The 17,725-nt window shown below is 44.2% G+C and overlaps 1 protein-coding gene across 21 annotated transcripts in view; it reads right to left on the bottom strand.

Annotated features, from left to right (window-relative positions):
* PKHD1 (PKHD1 ciliary IPT domain containing fibrocystin/polyductin) overlaps positions 1 to 17,725 on the bottom strand; it is a 466,962-nt gene that overhangs the window by 115,616 nt on the left and 333,621 nt on the right. For all 21 annotated transcript variants that reach the window (XR_012157891.2, XR_012157890.2, XR_012157896.2 and 18 more), the window contains one exon: positions 694 to 1,720. Coding sequence is in view for 16 of the 21 variants with exons in the window: in XM_073335719.2 (XP_073191820.1) it covers positions 694 to 1,720 (1,027 nt within the window). In the remaining 5 variants the exon portion in view is untranslated. The remainder of the gene's footprint in view (positions 1 to 693; positions 1,721 to 17,725) is intronic.

Here is a 17,725-nt window from a genome sequence, read left to right as displayed (position 1 = left end):
TGCACATGGCAGTAACAGATGGGCTCTGTCTATTACAGCCCCAGCTAACTACCTCTCAAGCTACAGTAGCTCATGCTTTTAGCTCTGGAGACCCCTGGTTCAGTCCTCAGTATGTCGCCCAAAATGGCAGCCATGACATTTACGCGTGGGTATCTTTCAGACTTGCATTATGTTGGCGCTGTTCTTTCCACCCTGAGCAAACACAGCTAATCGGTCGCCTCCCAAGGCTCTATTCTACTCATGGCAGTCACGATAAGCACATGTATCTGTGTTTGCATCATCAGGGCCTAAATTTCTAAGCTTTTCAGGACAGGAGCCTGTCATTTTTTCCTCTATTCACACCGTACCCATCTCTGGCACTGTGTCAATAAATGAATACCATGCATATGTTTAATAGATTTTAAGGCTGGAAGGGACCATTATGATCATCTAGTCTGGCCTCCTACAGAATGCAGGTCAGAGCATTTCACCTGGCAGCTTCTGCATCCAGACCAACTGCTTCTGGTTGGACTAGGGCATATTTTTAAGAAAGACATCAAGTCTTGATTTGAGACCTCTGAGTGATGGAGAATTTAATACCTCTCATGGTAAGCTGTTCCAGTGGTTAAATACCCTCATTTAAACTATTAATGTCTTAAAATAATAAATAATCATAAATGAGCTTTGAAGGATACATACAAGTAACTCACTTACCCGGCACTGCCCCCTGGTGGTGATGACAAAGCAGATTGTGTCACCATTAAAGTATCAATTGGTAACTCCAGGGCTCGCTGAAGATCCCCAGTCTGCTGAGCGTTGATAACAGTGCTGGCCAAGCTCTTCAACCTGTCGCTCGACAAGGAGGGAACAAGCTTATTTCTGAAAAGGCCTGGTGGGTCTCCAATTTCAATGATCAACACTCTTAATGGGGTAACGGCACGAGATGACTGCAGAACCCAAATGCTGGCTGCTCCTCTACGGGTTTTCTCCCAGCCAGCCCTGCTACAAAAGGCTGTGCAAGATGTCATGGGAGGGCACTGACGCCTCCTCTTGCCGACATTGTCTGAGATAACCTTTAATGTGCTCTCGCTTCCTGATGCACTCTGAACTATTCTGACATGAACGTGTTCAATCTTCAAGAAATCAGCCAGGTGATGGACCACCCTTCTTTGACCCTCCTCTCCAATGGTCTCAGCAATGGTAAAAGCAATGTGAAGGGAATAGCTGGTGTATATTTCTATGGGGTCATCTCCATGAAGGAGGACGTAGAGAAGGTTGTTCTCAAAGCTGAAGGAGTGGGTGCCTGCCATGGCATTAGTTAAGAAAGCGCTGGAAGAAGATGAGGCTAGTGGAATGTAATTCCCATTCATGAAAACATGAAGGCTACGCGGTTCATCGTAGAAGATGGCTATGAGAAGTCTGGTAGAGTTTTGACCACTGATGAGGCGGAGTCTTAAGCTTGGAGGTGTTAGACCAGCAAAGCAAACCTTAGTCAGCTTGTTGGATGGCAAGACCGAATAGAAAGCCCTTGGATGTTCTGAAGGACAGCAAGATACATGTGAAACTGCATTACTGAAAGCCTCCACAAAACTGCCAGTCACTGATACCACTGGAGATGACCTCCTTCCGTCTGCTTCAGTGTCCAAGCTTTCTAGGATCACGAGTGCATGGTCTGTGTCTTTGCAGAAGTAGCCTTGCGTAGAGGGCTTGTAGATGCACTTTGTGTCTTCTCTGTAAATGCCTGTTTAACAACAAATAAATAAATAAAGGGGTGGGCTGATCTGCCATTTCTACACGCTGTGCTGTACCTGCTTATTTGCATGGTACACCTTTCTGTGTGATGCTGGTACGTGTGAAGATGCAAGGAGCTGTTTCTCTCAGATGTCCTGGTTAGCAGGGCAGCAAACTTTGCCATGAATTTGGTATTCTTTGTGAAGCTCCTTTACGTCTGACATGAATAACAACCTTGCTTTCTCCTCTCCCCTCCCCAGCAATCCTTTCAACTGAGGTGGATTGTGTCACAAACATAGCCCATAGTAAGGGGCAGTTCATTGTTGTGCAATTCCAGGAGCATCCAAGGGAAGGAACTGTGGTTCCTGTTCCCTCTCTGCTACAGGGAGGTAGTAATTTGGAACTGCAGTAAATTATTACTCTCTTCCTCCCTGCTCTTGCACAAGATAGCTGTGCATGTTGCCACGTGCTCTGGAGATGGGGTATGCAGTGACCCTTACTGAAGTACACCTGGATCCAACACTGTACCCTGCACTGGGCATAAAGATGGGAGTCTTCTTCCCCTTGGTACCCCTATGTGAATGTGCAGTCTGAGCTACAATCTAGCTCACTGCATTCAGCTTCCTGGCTTCTGGCTTTGGGGATTGGTCCTGCTTTGAGCACGGGGTTGGACTAGATGACCTCCTGAGGTCCCTTCCAACCCTGATAGTCTATGACACTATGATTCTCAGCAACATTACAAAGTTGGGGGGAAATAAGCTACTTATTAAGAAAAAAAAAGTTTGTTAGAGGCATAAAAGAAGAGGCTGAAAAGACTGGGACAATTTAGCCTTAAATAAGATCTTCATTAAAGTAAACAAAGAATGGGACAATGAAACGAAAAGAGTGCTCCTCTTCACCTTTCACCACAGTATGAGAATGAGGCGACACCTGCTGCCAGGCCACAGGTCAAATGAAGGAAAGGAAATGGCACTTTGTGGTGTGAAAAGTAGCACTCCAGAACTCAGGGCTGCAGGATATCATGAAGCCTAATCAAGTGGGGATTACCATATATCTTCATGACAGGTTTCAGAGTAACAACTGTGTTAGTCTGTATTCGCAAAAAGAAAAGGAGGACTTGTGGCACCTTAGAGACTAACCAATTTATTTGAGCATAAGCTTTCGTGAGCTACAGCTCACTTCATCGGATGCATACTGTGGAAACTGCAGAAGACATTATATACACAGAGACCATGAAACAATACCTCCTCCCACCCCACTCTCCTGCTGGTAATAGCTTATCTCCTTACAATGTGTATGATAATCAAGTTGGGCCATTTCCAGCACAAATCCAGGTTTTCTCACCCTCCGCCCCCCCCCCCCACAAACTCACTCTCCTGCTGGTAATAGCCCATCCAAAGTGACCACTCCCCCTACAATGTGCATGATAATCAAGGTGGGCCATTTCCAGCACAAATCCAGGTTTTCTCACCCCCCACCCCCATACACACACAAACTCACTCTCCTGCTGGTAATAGTTCATCCAAAGTGACCACTCTCCCTACAATGTGCATGATAATCAAGGTGGGCCATTTCCAGCACAAATCCGGGGCCTCTCCTTCCGCCCCTCCACCCCCATGAACATGATACAGTTCTGTGGTGACCTAGAATCCTATTTTCGACGTCTCCGACTCAAGGAATATTTCCAAAATACCTCTGAACAACATACTAATCCACAGAGGCCTCCCTACCAACATTACAAAAAGAAGGATTCTAGGTGGACTCCTCCTGAAGGTTGAAACAGCAGACTGGACTTCTACATAGAGTGCTTCCGCTGATGTGCACGGGCTGAAATTGTGGAAAAGCAGCATCACTTGCCCCATAACCTCAGCCGTGCAGAACACAATGCCATCCACAGCCTCAGAAACAACTCTGACATCATAATCAAAAAGGCTGACAAAGGAGGTGCTGTTGTCACCATTAATAGGTCGGAATATGAACAAGAGGCTGCTCGGCAGCTCTTCAACACCATTTTCTACAAGCCATTACCCTATGATCCCACTGAGAGTTACCAAAAGCAACTACAGCATTTGCTCAAGAAACTTCCTGAAAAAGCACAAGATCAAATCCGCACAGACACACCCCTGGAACCCCGACCTGGGATATTCTATCTACTACCTAAGATCCATAAACCTGGAAATCCTGGGCGCCCCATCATCTCAGGCATTGGCACCCTGACAGCAGGACTGTCTAGCTATGTAGACTCCCTCCTCAGGCCCTACGCTACCAGCACTCCCAGCTACCTTCGAGACACCACTGACTTCCTGAGGAAACTACAATCCATCGGTGATCTTCCTGAAAACACCATCCTGGCCACTATGGATGTAGAAGCCCTCTACACCAACATTCCACACAAAGATGGACTACAAGCCGCCAAGAACACTATCCCCGATAATGTCACGGCTAACCTAGTGGCTGAACTTTGCGACTTTATCCTTACCCATAACCATTTTACATTTGGGGACAATGTATACCTTCAGATCAGCGGCACTGCTATGGGTACCCGCATGGACCCACAATATGCCAACATTTTTATGGATGAATTAGAACAACGCTTCCTCAGCTCTCGTCTCCTAACACCCCTACTCTACTTGCGCTATATTGATGACATCTTCATCATCTGGACCCATGGAAAAGAAGCCCTTGAGGAATTCCACCATGATTTCAACAGTTTCCATCCCACCATCAACCTCAGCCTGGTCCAGTCCACACAAGAGATCCACTTCCTGGACACTACAGTGCTAATAAACAATGGTCACATAAACACCACCCTATACTGGAAACCTACTGACCGCTATTCCTACCTACATGCCTCCAGCTTTCACCCTAACCACACCACACGATCCATCGTCTACAGCCAAGCTCTGCGATACAACCGCATTTGCTCCAACCCCTCAGACAGAGACAAACACCTACAAGATCTCTATCAAGCATTCTTACAACTACAATACCCACCTGCGGAAGTGAAGAAACAGATTGATAGAGCCAGAAGAGTTCCCAGAAGTCACCTACTACAGGACAGACCTAACAAAGAAAATAACAGAACACCACTAGCCGTCACCTTCAGCCCCCAACTGAAACCCCTCCACTAACCCAGGAACCTATCCTTGCAACAAAGCCCGTTGCCAACTGTGCCCACATATCTATTCAGGGGACACCATCACAGGGCCTCATAACATCAGCCACACTATCAGAGGCTCGTTCACCTGCACATCCACCAATGTGATATATGCCATCATGTGCCATCATGTGCCAGCAATGCCCCTCTGCCATGTACATTGGTCAAACTGGACAGTCTCTACGTAAAAGAATAAATGGACACAAATCAGATATCAAGAATTATAACATTCATAAACCAGTCAGAGAACACTTCAATCTCTCTGGTCACGCAATTACAGACATGAAGATCGCTATCTTAAAACAAAAAAACTTCAAATCCAGACTCCAGCGAGAAACTGCTGAATTGGAATTCATTTGCAAATTGGATACTATTAATTTAGGCTTAAATAGAGACTGGGAGTGGCTAAGTCATTATGCAAGGTAGTCTATTTCCCCTTGTTTTTTCCTCCCCCCCCCCCCCCGACGTTCTGGTTAAACTTGGATTTATGCTGGAAATGGCCCACCTTGATTATCATACACATTGTAAGGAGAGTGGTCAGTTTGGATGAGCTATTACCAGCAAGAGAGTGAGTTTGTGTGTGTGGCGGGGGGGAGGGGGAGAAAACCTGGATTTGTGCTGGAAATGGCCCACTTTGATTATCATGCACATTGTAGGGAGAGTGGTCACTTTGGATAAGCTATTACCAGCAGGAGAGTGAGTTTGTGTGTGTGTGTTTTTGGGGGGGAGGGTGTGAGAAAACCTGGATATTTGCTGGAAATGGCCCACCTTGATTATCATACACATTGTAAAGAGAGTGGTCACTTTGGATGGGCTATTACCAGCAGGAGAGTGAATTTGTGTGTGGGGGGGCAGAGGGTGAGAAAACCTGGATTTGTGCTGGAAATGGCCCAACTTGATTATCATATACATTGTAAGGAGAGTGATCACTTTAGATAAGCTATTACCAGCAGGAGCGTGGGGTGGGAGGAGGTATTGTTTCATGGTCTCTGTGTATATAATGTCTTCTGCAGTTTCCACAGTATGCATCCGATGAAGTGAGCTGTAGCTCACGAAAGCTTATGCTCAAATAAATTGGTTAGTCTCTAAGGTGCCACAAGTCCTCCTTTTCTTTTTGCATATATCTTCACGTAGAAGCCACCCTTGATTCATTTAGTGGCTGCTTTAGGCCCTGATGCTACAAACCCTTACATAAATCAGCGGGACATGACTCAGGTAAAGTTACTCAGACACAGGAGTGTTTTCCGGACTGGGCCCTCGCGGTGCACGCCATAGAGGAAAATGATGAAATTACATCGACATCAGCCTTGATTTAATGTGGTCAGGAGACGAGGTGAAAGTGAAATTAGAATCAGGCCCTCTGCATGGGAGCAGCTATTTTTAGATATCCATCCACCACCTTCTTTTCCAGGCTCACCAGCACAGGCGCTTTACCAACAACGTGTGGGGGGAGGGGAAGAACAGCAGCTTCACCGAAACAGCAGAAATAGAAGAGCTGCACAAAAACGTTTTTTTTTTTTGTTGCCATCCCAGAGCGCAAAGAACATGCACTGTAGAGCAGGCAACCCATAAATCCTGACAGATCTCATCATTTGCTCTCCTGGAAACAGCCGAGTCATCCCCCTCCTCCCTGGTGCCATTTCACTTGTCTACGAATAGGCCTTGCTTGTATTTTGTCATCCCCAGGACTTTCCCTTTGCTCTGCTCCTTTCTTCCGCAAGCAGGTTTGTGGCGTCTCAGTTGGCTCCCCGCAAACGCCCTCCCTTCCTTTCTTCCAAATGGCCTTATCTGCCAGTCACAATTGCTGTGGCCTGCAATTTCGATCACTTTTAAATGAAACCCATGCTGGCCTTGGTAATCATAATGTCATTTACAATTTACCACAAAACACGTTTATTCAGTTAGTAGCACATTGGAGAAAGAGAACTCCATATGAACTCGCTGCTGACGGCCTAATCTGATTATTTCCTCATGAAAATCCAAGCAGGGGTGCTTGTAAAAGGGGGCTGAAAGGAGAAGGGAAAAGTGAGGCCTGGTCACAGCTGACTCTCATAATCAATGCAAATAGATAAGTGACACAGCGTGTCAAGGGCAGCAGCTAATCCGCCCTGGGGCTTTGCTCTAAAAAAGGCCAGAATGGACAAGACTTAATAAATACTGAGTGACCACTGAATATTGAGCTGACATGCTATTTACATTGGAGATGAACAATAACAGTGATAAATTCCAGAAGCCCTCCTTCTTAATGGCTGATATTAGATATTGTGTGTGTGTGAGAAAGTGACAGACAGAAGTATGTGTTTCAGAGTAGAAGCCGTGTTAGTCTGTATCCGCAAAAAGAAAAGGAGGACTTGTGGCACCTTAGAGACTAACCAATTTATTTGAGCATAAGCTTTCGTGAGCTACAGCTCACTTCATCGGATGCATTCAGTGGAAAATACAGTGGGGAGATTTATATCCACAGAGAACATGAAACAATGCGTGTTACCATACACACTGTAACGAGAGTGATCAGGTAAGGTGAGCTATTACCAGCAGAAAGAAAAGGAGTACTTGTGGCACCTTAGAGTATTCCTTTTCTTTTTGCGAATACAGACTAACACAGCTGCTACTCTGAAACCTGTCTATTACCAGCAGGAGAACCGGGAGGGGGCGGGGGGATGGGACCTTTTGTAGTGATAATCAAGGTGGGCCATTTCCAGCAGCTGACAAGAACGTCTGAGGAACAGCGGTGGCAGGGAATAAACATGGGAAAATGAAGTATGTGTGTGTGTGTCTGTGTGTTATATAGAGAGAAGTGTGTGTGTGGGAGAGGGACAGTGGACACGTGTGTCTGTGCGCATGTGTGAAATACAGAGAAATCGGGGGCGGGGGTTGCTTGCGTTGCCTATCTATTCACTTTATATCAGGCAGCAGATTCCCCTTCTTCAGATTCACAAACCATCGAATCACGTTGCTTATTGTATTTATTTATTTTAAACACTCAGGTTGCTTCCCGGGCTACTGACAAATATTAACTTTGTGTCAATATTTGTTCTTCCTGTCGTGAAATGAGGATTTTCCACCTCATTTCACATTGGAAAAGAAAAATACGCCGACGGGGGTCCTCTTTGCTTAGGGAAGGAAAAAACCCAACGTCTCGTATCTGTTATTTAGAAAAATGAATTCAGGAGAGAAGGGGGTTTTGTTTTTGTTCCTTTTTTTAAAAAGAGTATTTTTAAAATAGATGTTTTGTCTTGAAGGCACATTGAGTCCTTTGCAGCTCTCCTGTCCTTCCTCCATCTCCCAGTGCCAAAAAAATAAAATATGAAAAAAATTCTATATTTAAAATGGAATGAAATACAACAACATTAATGATTTTTCCCTTTGGGTTACCACCACCATTTCCTTCAAGAAGTTTTACCCATTTTGTGATAGATTTCACAATTCAGAGTACGAGGAAAATATAGGCGATTTTTGACCAAAACAAAAAAGGTGGCTTCAGGTGGTCTTTTTTTTTTTAAATCAAAATACAATAAAACGCCTGCAAATTTATTTCTGGCCGACTAAATTTGCCCCGTATGATTTTCTAATTTAACCGCAATTATGGCTATGCAAATATAATGTGACAAAGTTCCTCCTCTGCCTGGGTGGGTCCTGTGCTTATTGGCAGATTTGCTCGCCTCAGAGGTTCACAGCAGCCCTCGGTTTGGCCACTTTTGTGGCTCAAATCTGCCGTTCACTCAGTTAACCACATCACTGGCCAGCAGGGGGAAAGGAAGAAGAACAATCCCCGCAGTCTCTGCTGATCCACCTAGTGGATCGGGGAACAGGCCAGACACCTTCCCCTCTGGTGGAACCCACAGTCCAGTTCGACTCCTCCGGTATCAAGTAGGGAGTTGGGGGGATGGAGGGAATCCGGGCCCACCCTCTACTCCAGGTTCCAGTCAGGGCCCTGTGGATTGCAGCTGTCTACAGTGGCTCCTGGAACAGTTGCGTGACAGCTACAGCTACAACTCCCTAGGCTACTTCCCTATGGCCTCCCCCCCAGCACCTTCTTAATCCTCACCACAGGACCTTCCCCCTGATGTCTGATAATACTTGTACTTCTCAGTCTTCCAGTAGTACGCCTTCTCACTCTCAGCTTCTTGCGCCTCTTGCTCCCAGCTCCTCACACCACAAACTGAAGTGAGCTCCTTTTTAAACCCAGGTGCCCTGATTAGCCTGCCTTAATTGATTCTAGCAGCTTCCTGATTCGCTGCAGGTGTTCTAATCAGCCTGTCTGCCTTAATTGTTTCCAGAAAGTTCCTGATTCTGGCACCTTCCCTGTTACCTTACCCAGGGAAAAGGGACCTACTTAACCTGGGGCTAATATATCTGCCTTCTATCACTCTCCTGTCCCCCCCACCCTGGACTGACCCCCTTCAGCAAGCTCCCAGCTTTGTCCCATGCTACCTGCCCCATTTTGCCCCTTACAGCCTTTTTGCCCTCCCTTTTACCCCAGCACCTCGCTAGCTTCAGTTTGTTTGCCTGCCCCGCCCTTTTCCCTAAAAAAAAAAAAAACACTCCCCTGTAGCCATCTGGCCTGACCCTGTCACAATAAAAAGGAGTGGGGGATGGGATAGATGCCATGCTGCTTAGATATTGTGACTCACTAGCCTTGGGCAGCCAAGCACACATCTTTGCTGAAGAGGAAATATTTCTCAAAACTAGCTGGCCCCTTTTGACCTGCTGATGTCCAATTTTGAGACAAAAAGCCCAAAGTTAGGACCACAGAAATGTAACAGGACAGGGAAGTGAAATTAATGGGGGGTTAATATTTTTTGTTGCATAGAAACATAAATGATAGCCTCCTTTTCTTTATTCTGAATTTTCACTATCAGTAATTTACAAATTTAGGTACTGATCCTTCATTCTGATCCACACAGGCAGACTTTTATGCCTATCCAGAGTCCCACTGAAGCTAATGGCTACTGATCTTGCAAATCTATACCCAGGCAGGTGACTTTACTTATGTGAGTAATCCCATTGGTTTCAATGGAGGCACAAATTAGGCCAGTGCTGAGCCCTTTTTGAAAATCCCACTGTGTGTGTGTGTGTGTGTGCACGCGTGCATGGGAGTCTTTGTGTGCATAAGGACGTGTGATCATGTGAACTTGGGTATGCCTGCTATTTGAATATACTAGAGTGACTAAATCACGGATCTGCAACCTTTGGCATGCAGCCCGTCAGGGAAATCTGCTGGAGGGCTGGGATGGTTTGTTTACCTGCAGGGTCCGCAGTTTTGGCCAATCGCAGCTCCCACTGGCCGTGGTTCGCTGTTCCATGCCAATGGGGGCTGCAGGAAGCAGCATGGGCTGAGGGATGTGCTGGCTGCCGCTTCCTGCAGCCCCCATTGGCCTGGATCAGTGAACCACAGCCAGTAGGAGCTGCGATTAGCCGAACCTGCAGACGCTGCAGCTAAACAAACCGCGGATTTCCCCGATAGGCCGGATGCCAAAGGCTGACAATCCCTGGCCTAAATGATTGTGGAAGTGTATGTATTAATGCATAATTGAGCATGTGAGCATGAGTGAATGCATGTAATACGCACACAGTCTTGCACACACACACACATAAACACAAAATTATGTATTAACACAAGTACAAGTATTTTTATACTATCTATGGTATTTATGCGACTCCCAGCACCACAGTATCTGATCACCTCACACTCTAATTGATTTATCCTCACAACACCCTTGTGAGGTCAGGAAGTTTTGTTTATCCCCATTTCACAGAGATTAAGTTGCCCAAGATCACACAGAAAGTCTGTGGCAGCGTAGGGAGGTGACCCTTAGTTTCCCAAGACCTCGCCTAATGCCCTTACCACTGGACCACCCTTCCTCTCTAGTGAATTAATGAATACAAATATAATAATTGCTTTGGTCTGTTAATACTATATATTTTGTTTTTAAATGGGTGCATGCAATGATCTAGGCACACACATTATTATTTATGTTTTGCATTATTATTTGCATTATTCATATTATTATGTTTGACAGCAACACCTAAAGTCCTTGAACCCATTGTGCTGGGCACTGTACAAAGAGGATAAGCAATCCACCTAAATTAAGGATAACAATAAATGTTACCAATAAACTGGCAACAAATTATAAACTTTCCTACTTCCCAGTAACCCATCCAGATATATAAATTGCTCCCCACTTTGACCTAATCATACCCAGTCTAACTCACACTGTCCCAGAAAGCCTGGGAGAAGAGTGAGTCTGGACGTTCAACACATTTCAGAAGATGGGGCTTACAAAACAACAACAACAAAGAAATATTGCAAGAACACTGCGGCTGTTCCTTCATGCCTCAGGACTCTTCCCTCATGCCATAGACTGAAATAGCACAGTGGGTCTGCATTTCACCTCCATGGCCAGCCCATGGGCTTGAAGAGTAGATTGTATGCTCTTTGGGGCAAGGACTATCTTTTTGTTCTATGTGTGTACAGCGCCTAGCACATCTGGGTCCTGGTCCATAACTGGACTTCGTAGATGCTCCCAAAAAGAACAGGAGGACTTGTGGCACCTTAGAGATTAACAAATTTATTTGAGCATAAGCTTTCGAGAGCTACAGCTACAGCTCACTTCATCGGATGCTCCCGTAATGCAAACAGTAATAAGTATTCCATTCCCCCAACCCTGCTTGTTTTGCCACATACATCTCAAATAATTGGGCATTCTGTGGGGACAGAGGAAATTTCAGCCGCAGAAAAGATGCTAAAGAGGGAAAAATTCAAACAGAACCATCTTACTGCCTAAACTATCCTACCTTCGAAAAACAACCCTACAGTGAATAGAACAGTGCATTCCTCTTGTCTCTACCAACGCCTTTTCCCATTTGGTCTCCCCTCAAGTTATTCCTTCTTTCTCTTTAGCTGTATTTAAAGCCCAGAAGGATTTTTTTCCCCTCCTCCTCACCAATAACCTTGTCTACTGAGCATCAGACAAACGGATATCCATGGCTTAATTTAAAGGCAGGGGGCAGCAAACAGCATTCTTTATAAATACAATTCCAATCTCTGGCTCTCTCACCAAGGAATGATAAACCCATCACCTCTGCTGGAAAGCAGAGCGGTAATTTCATCAGATGCCAGACCTCAAAATGAATGCAGTTGTGCCATTCACTGCTCTGAGCAGTGGATATAATGAGATTTGAATGGGAAGTCCCGGACACAATAAATCTGTGCCATATGTGACCATTTCCTGTGTCAGTTCCTTTCTCACAAGGAGTGGAGGCTTCCCACCCCCCACCCCCTTGCTTTCCCTTTCATGACCCCACACCAGGACTCTGAAATCTTTCATGGCTGCTTATGGGCCTCAGGCCTTTCCACAGCAGTTGCATAAATAAATGAGTTTGACAGCAAACATCATAACAGTTAGTAGTAATGTGTGCTCACCACAAGTGCCTGTATTGCTCACTGGAGAAATGAGAAAGGAAAGGGCTTGTTTTGTTACCACAAACAAAACTATGTTCTCTGACAAGTGGTGAAAGTATTAGTCAAATAAACTTGAACTCTATTAAGACTATTGTTGCCAGCTTTTATTATGAACTGAAAGGTTCTCAGATTCTCTCTCCCTGCTTGGCCTGCAGTTCTTGCAAAGATAAATTGTCCTTTTCTTTTGCAAAAATAAAGTTTGGAAATAAAATGATCACTCCAAACTAAAATTGGAGGATCATTCCACTTGATTATTATTACTGTTTTCTAATTAGAAGAGTTTCTTGATCATGGGAACTAACTCCAGTGAAGGGTGAATTTCTCAGAAAAGGACTTTAATATCATGATTTTCCATGAAAGCTGAAGTACAAGCAAAACCTTTAATACAAACACCTGCAGTCTTTGGGGATGTCCAGATTCGAGCTGGCTGGAAAAGGCCAATTGTTTTTGAGGGATATTTTGAAAAGCAATATTTTTTTCAAAAATTTCCCACAACCTCTTTTGGGTGTTTCGAAAACCAAATTTTTTTCAGTAACCAAATATTGGTTAATTTACCATTTTTCGCTGGGAACAGGATTTTTTTGCCCCAAACAAGATATTTTTAATTTAAAAAAAAGTATTGAGACAAAAAGTTTCATCTAGCTCTAGTTCACATCCATAACTGAACTTCCGTTTACAGATCTGAGTTTGTTGGCGTATAATGATTTATTATGGACTCAATTTTCAAAAGTGACTATTAATTCTGGATGTCTCCATTTTTGGGTACCCACTTTAAATATTTTAAAAAGCCCAGTTTTCAGGAAATGCTGAGCACCTGCCCATTGAAAATCAGGCCTTTTTAAGGAAGGAAGGCTCAAGGAAAGAAACAGAGGTACCCAAAATCACTAGTCATTTTTCAAATATGTAAGGCCTATTTGTATTGTGGTAGCTCATAGAGACTCCAATCAGGGATCAGTAGATGTAGATGTGTAGATGTGTGGTTTGATTTTTATTTTTTTTTAACTTTAAAATGTTTCTCAGTTGTTTTGTCAAAATTGTTATTTTCCATGGGAAAATGTCAATTTCAACATAATTTTTCAATATGCCAATCAGGAGAGTCAAAATTTAAAAAAGTCATTTTGAATCAATATTTTGAAACAAAACATTTTTTGTTTCAACAAGTATTTAAAACAACACCTTTTGCTTTAAAATGTTGATTAAAACCAAACAATATTTCAAAATGTCAAGTTGTTTTCCATTTTGACGTTTCCAATTCAAACTTTTTGAGGCAGGGTGTGCATAGGGACTTAGGGGAAGGGGTGGAGTGGGGCAAGGCCTAGGGCGGAGCTAGGAGGGAGCGCCCCATGGCACATTAGAAAGTCGGCACCTATTCCCTGGTGCCCTGGTGTGAAGGATGCTAGGGGTTTCAGGGTGAACCAGGAGAAGGTATTTACATCTAAATCTTAACAGGGCCCTGCCCTACTGGTAACAGAAGTCACCAGCATTGGCAACCTCAAAATGCTCATGTCTAAAAATCATGAGCCCGCCCAAATCATGAGATTGGCTTAACTATAATGAGATTTAACAACAAAACAAAATAAGTAAGTGCTCCTTCTGATTTGCCTTCTGATTTTTGACCCTTGAGGTTACACTCAGGTCACGTTTTCAAGCTTTTCTCTGCAATCAGAAGGCACAATGAAAGCTGAGATTCTCCAAATGGCATGCCTCCAGGAACTGGGGCTTTATGAAACACACCAAAAATTGTGAGAATTGGCCACTCTGAATAAACGTCTCAGACATTCTGTCACCAGCTGCCTTGTCTCACATCCTTTTCCCTTGCATAGTGGAGTTATACCGAGCACTGTGACTTTAAAGATACAGTCCCACCAATTAAGGACCCACAGTTGTTCAACTCTTACTCATGTTGAGTAGCACTCACTTACATGAGTAGTCCCAGTGAAGTCAATGGGATGATTCCCATAAGTGCTACTCCATGTGACTATGGAGTGCAGAATTGGGATCTAAGGGGGTTTCAATCACTACAAGTGCAGGCAGCATAAAGTGACATCTTGATGGTATTGATCTTTAGAGCAAAGGAAAGCAGGGATCTTAAGTCTCATAACTAGAAGTGGGCCTGAACCAAAGCCCAGGCTTTGAACACTCCTTGGATTACAGAGGGGAGTTGGAACCTGAGCCTGGATCAGATTCAGATACAAAGGACACTGTACAAGAACCTAGTAGGTAGATAGCTAAATCTGTAGAACTATAGAGGTAAATGATGCTACTGGCATTGAAGGAAGCAGGGGTGCTGAAACAATTTGTATAGTGGGGGTGCTGAGAGCCATTGAACCAAACTGTAAAGCCTGTATATGATGTAAACCACCTCAAGTCAAGGGGTGCAGTCTCACCCCCAGAACCTCTAATTCCAGCACCTATGAGAAGCCTTGGAACACTACTGATATAATTTAATAATATTCTTTGTGTGGTAGGGAAAGTCAGCAAAGAGAAACAAAGAGCATGTTCAACTAGAAAATATTAAAGAGACCCCCTACTCCTCAGGTCTAGCAGGGTGTCTAACTCCACGTCCGAATCCTCCAGTCCAAATAATTTCAGCTAAAGCTGGGTCTCAGCCAACCCCCTGATTCTGAAGACCTTAAGCCCCTGGAAAAGTTCAGCCCTGGAACCAGACTTTGCCACTGGCCGCTACTGTTGCAATGGGCTGAACCAAAATCCTAGATCCAAACCCTGCTTCCCATTGGCAAACTTTAGGACAGAGCCAGAACCAAACTAGGCAGCTCTTTATATCCATGCAAAACTAACCACATTCACATGAACTTATCAAGAGCAATATTTCTTATGGTTCTTATGTACTGATTGTCACAAATGTCCTCTCTACTTCAGAGAAGTGTTAAGGATGGTTGCAGTAGGGAGTGGGCATCTCCGGAGAATGGAAATGGGATATGGAAAAAGCCTCTGACATCTAGACCACCTTGCTACTCTCTGATAAATGTTCAGTGGCCTGCATCAGATAAATTGTAGAGGGGGATATATTCACTTCCAAGTGGAGAGGTATCCCCGTCACCGAACCCTACTACCACAATTAACACTCATCAGGATCTTTGGGCCAGATTGTGGCCAGCGCCTCCATGCATATGCAAGGAGGAGAAAGAGCAAAGATGGTCCTGTTTTAGTGCACTCCAGGCAGAGGGTGACGACAACTGCTGACCACACCATTAGTACAAGGACTGCTTCCTGCTTGTGCCCTGTAGGAGACAGTCACACAACAAGGAACACAGAAGGACAGGCAGGAGATGAGGTCATGATCCCAACCCTTCCACACCTGCCAGTGGAGCTGGCCAGAGAGGAGATGATTAAGTGGTTAGCCTGAGTGCCTGGGCACTTCCCCCAGAGCAGGGAAGCTCTGCACCATCTGGAACACTGAGCATCATCTAAAAGTAAACAATACAAATACATCACATAACTAGGCACAACTGAGCCCTTTATAAAAAGTCCTATTGAAGAAGCAGAGGACAGAACAGGAATGACAACAACTAGAGGTAGCCCCTCCAGAATAAGACTGAAGCCAATTGGCAGGGCAGCATGAGAAAGCTTGCTCTGACACTGCTCAGGTTGCGCCTTTCCTATGGCCGGATCAAGGACTTCAGGCTCCAGTGACTGTCATTTCAGAATCTTGCACCAGCTCTAAATCAGTGCCCTCCCCACCTATTTTAAAGATGCCTGTGTGATGCCATGTCCAGTTTATTTAACACCTTCATTCATGATCAAGTTGGGATGGGGAAGGGATAACAACCAGCCGTGTGAGTGAAATCTGCAGATGGCATGAAATTGGGATGTGGTGCAAACATCCATGAGGAAGGAGAACTAACGCAGGAGAGACAGCCCTTATGGAGGTGAGAACTAGGGGCAGAAAATTACAACTTGGGCAAAAATGCATTCCAACATATCTTCGTAAAAGTAAAATGAAAAGCAGAGAGAGTATTCAGTGAGAAGGATATATCGGGATAACTACAGTGCTGAGTGTCTGAAACACCTGCATTTAACCTTGAGAAACTTTGTATGCTGGATCTGAGCAGCAGCTCCTGGAAAATCCAAGGGTCTGTTCAGCTAGATATACCAGGACCAAAACTCAACCCTGGTGTAAACCCAGTGAAGTCCTTGAAGGGTGAACTTGTTCAAACCAGGGCCACAATCCAGAAAACTCTTATGCACATAACTTTATGCACATGAATGCCTGTTTTCAGGATTGGGGCCTAAATAACTTCAAGCATCACTACTGCACATAGCGGATATAATACTTTGCTTAGATAATGGGACTAAGCTAGGGCTTGATCCTTCTCCCGTTGAAGTCAACTGAACGACTCCACTGGAGAAGGACTGACCTTACAGTTGTTTGAGGATCACCAAGCACCATAATAAGATGTCACTTTATGTCTTCAAAGAACAGTACATATGTTAATTAGTTAAGACTAATACTAAGGAACATAGGACTAAAAGGGGTCTCCTGGGTCATCAAATCCAGTCCCCAGTTATCGCAGGCATATAATCAAAGTAGATGACAACATATATCTGAATTATGGTACCCAATTAATCTGAGGGACAGACAGGTTAGTCACACAGAAAGTTTGCAGAAGAGCAGGGGAAATAACTAAAGAATCTTGACGCCCTTGCTCTAACTACTAGATCACACTCCCTTTTAATTTTATTCTAGGCTTACTAGTGGGAAGCTTGAAATTTCAGACAACCCATGAAGTTATTTTGGGTAGGGAGAATATATTTAAAACACGTTGTGCCTAATGTTGTCTTTCTACAATTGAGAAGTAATTAGGAAAGACAACATTAAAGAAATAAATAAAGAGAGAAGCAAGAGGCAAAATGAAATATGAAGTGGCTAGAAGTAGCTCATTCTCTAATGTATTTTTTTCCAGTTTATTATTGTAAAAGCCCAGAGCAAAAGAATAGCTTTGAAGAAGTCTTTTGTTAATAGTGGTGAGGCTGGTTTTTCATTTTTCTTAACTTTTTATTTATTAACTGTATTGCACAAGGCACCTCCCTAACGGATGACCAAGTTTGGGTTATGTGGGTTTGTTTAGTCTGAAAACACCCCAGCCTGCAATGGGAAAGTTGAGTAACAGCCCATTGTATGGGGGTTGCAGGCTTTCAAAAACAAGGTCCATTTATCCTCAAATTTCCCCTGTAATATCTTTGGATAGCTCCGAGATCTTTTCCACTCGGCTTATCCAGAACACCTTGTCCAATTCTGAGACAACACTTCATCCAGTTCTCTGGGATCCAAAACACTCAGTTCGACCCTGGCGTAGGAGAGGGCATAGGGCACACCACACATCAGAAGTTACACAGACAACCTCTTCCTTTATACACATTTACACATCACA

The sequence above is a fragment of the Lepidochelys kempii genome, chromosome 3, assembly GCF_965140285.1.
Source record: "Lepidochelys kempii isolate rLepKem1 chromosome 3, rLepKem1.hap1, whole genome shotgun sequence".
NCBI classification, from domain to species: Eukaryota; Metazoa; Chordata; order Testudines; family Cheloniidae; genus Lepidochelys; species Lepidochelys kempii.
This window is presented reverse-complemented; position numbering and strand designations above follow the sequence as displayed.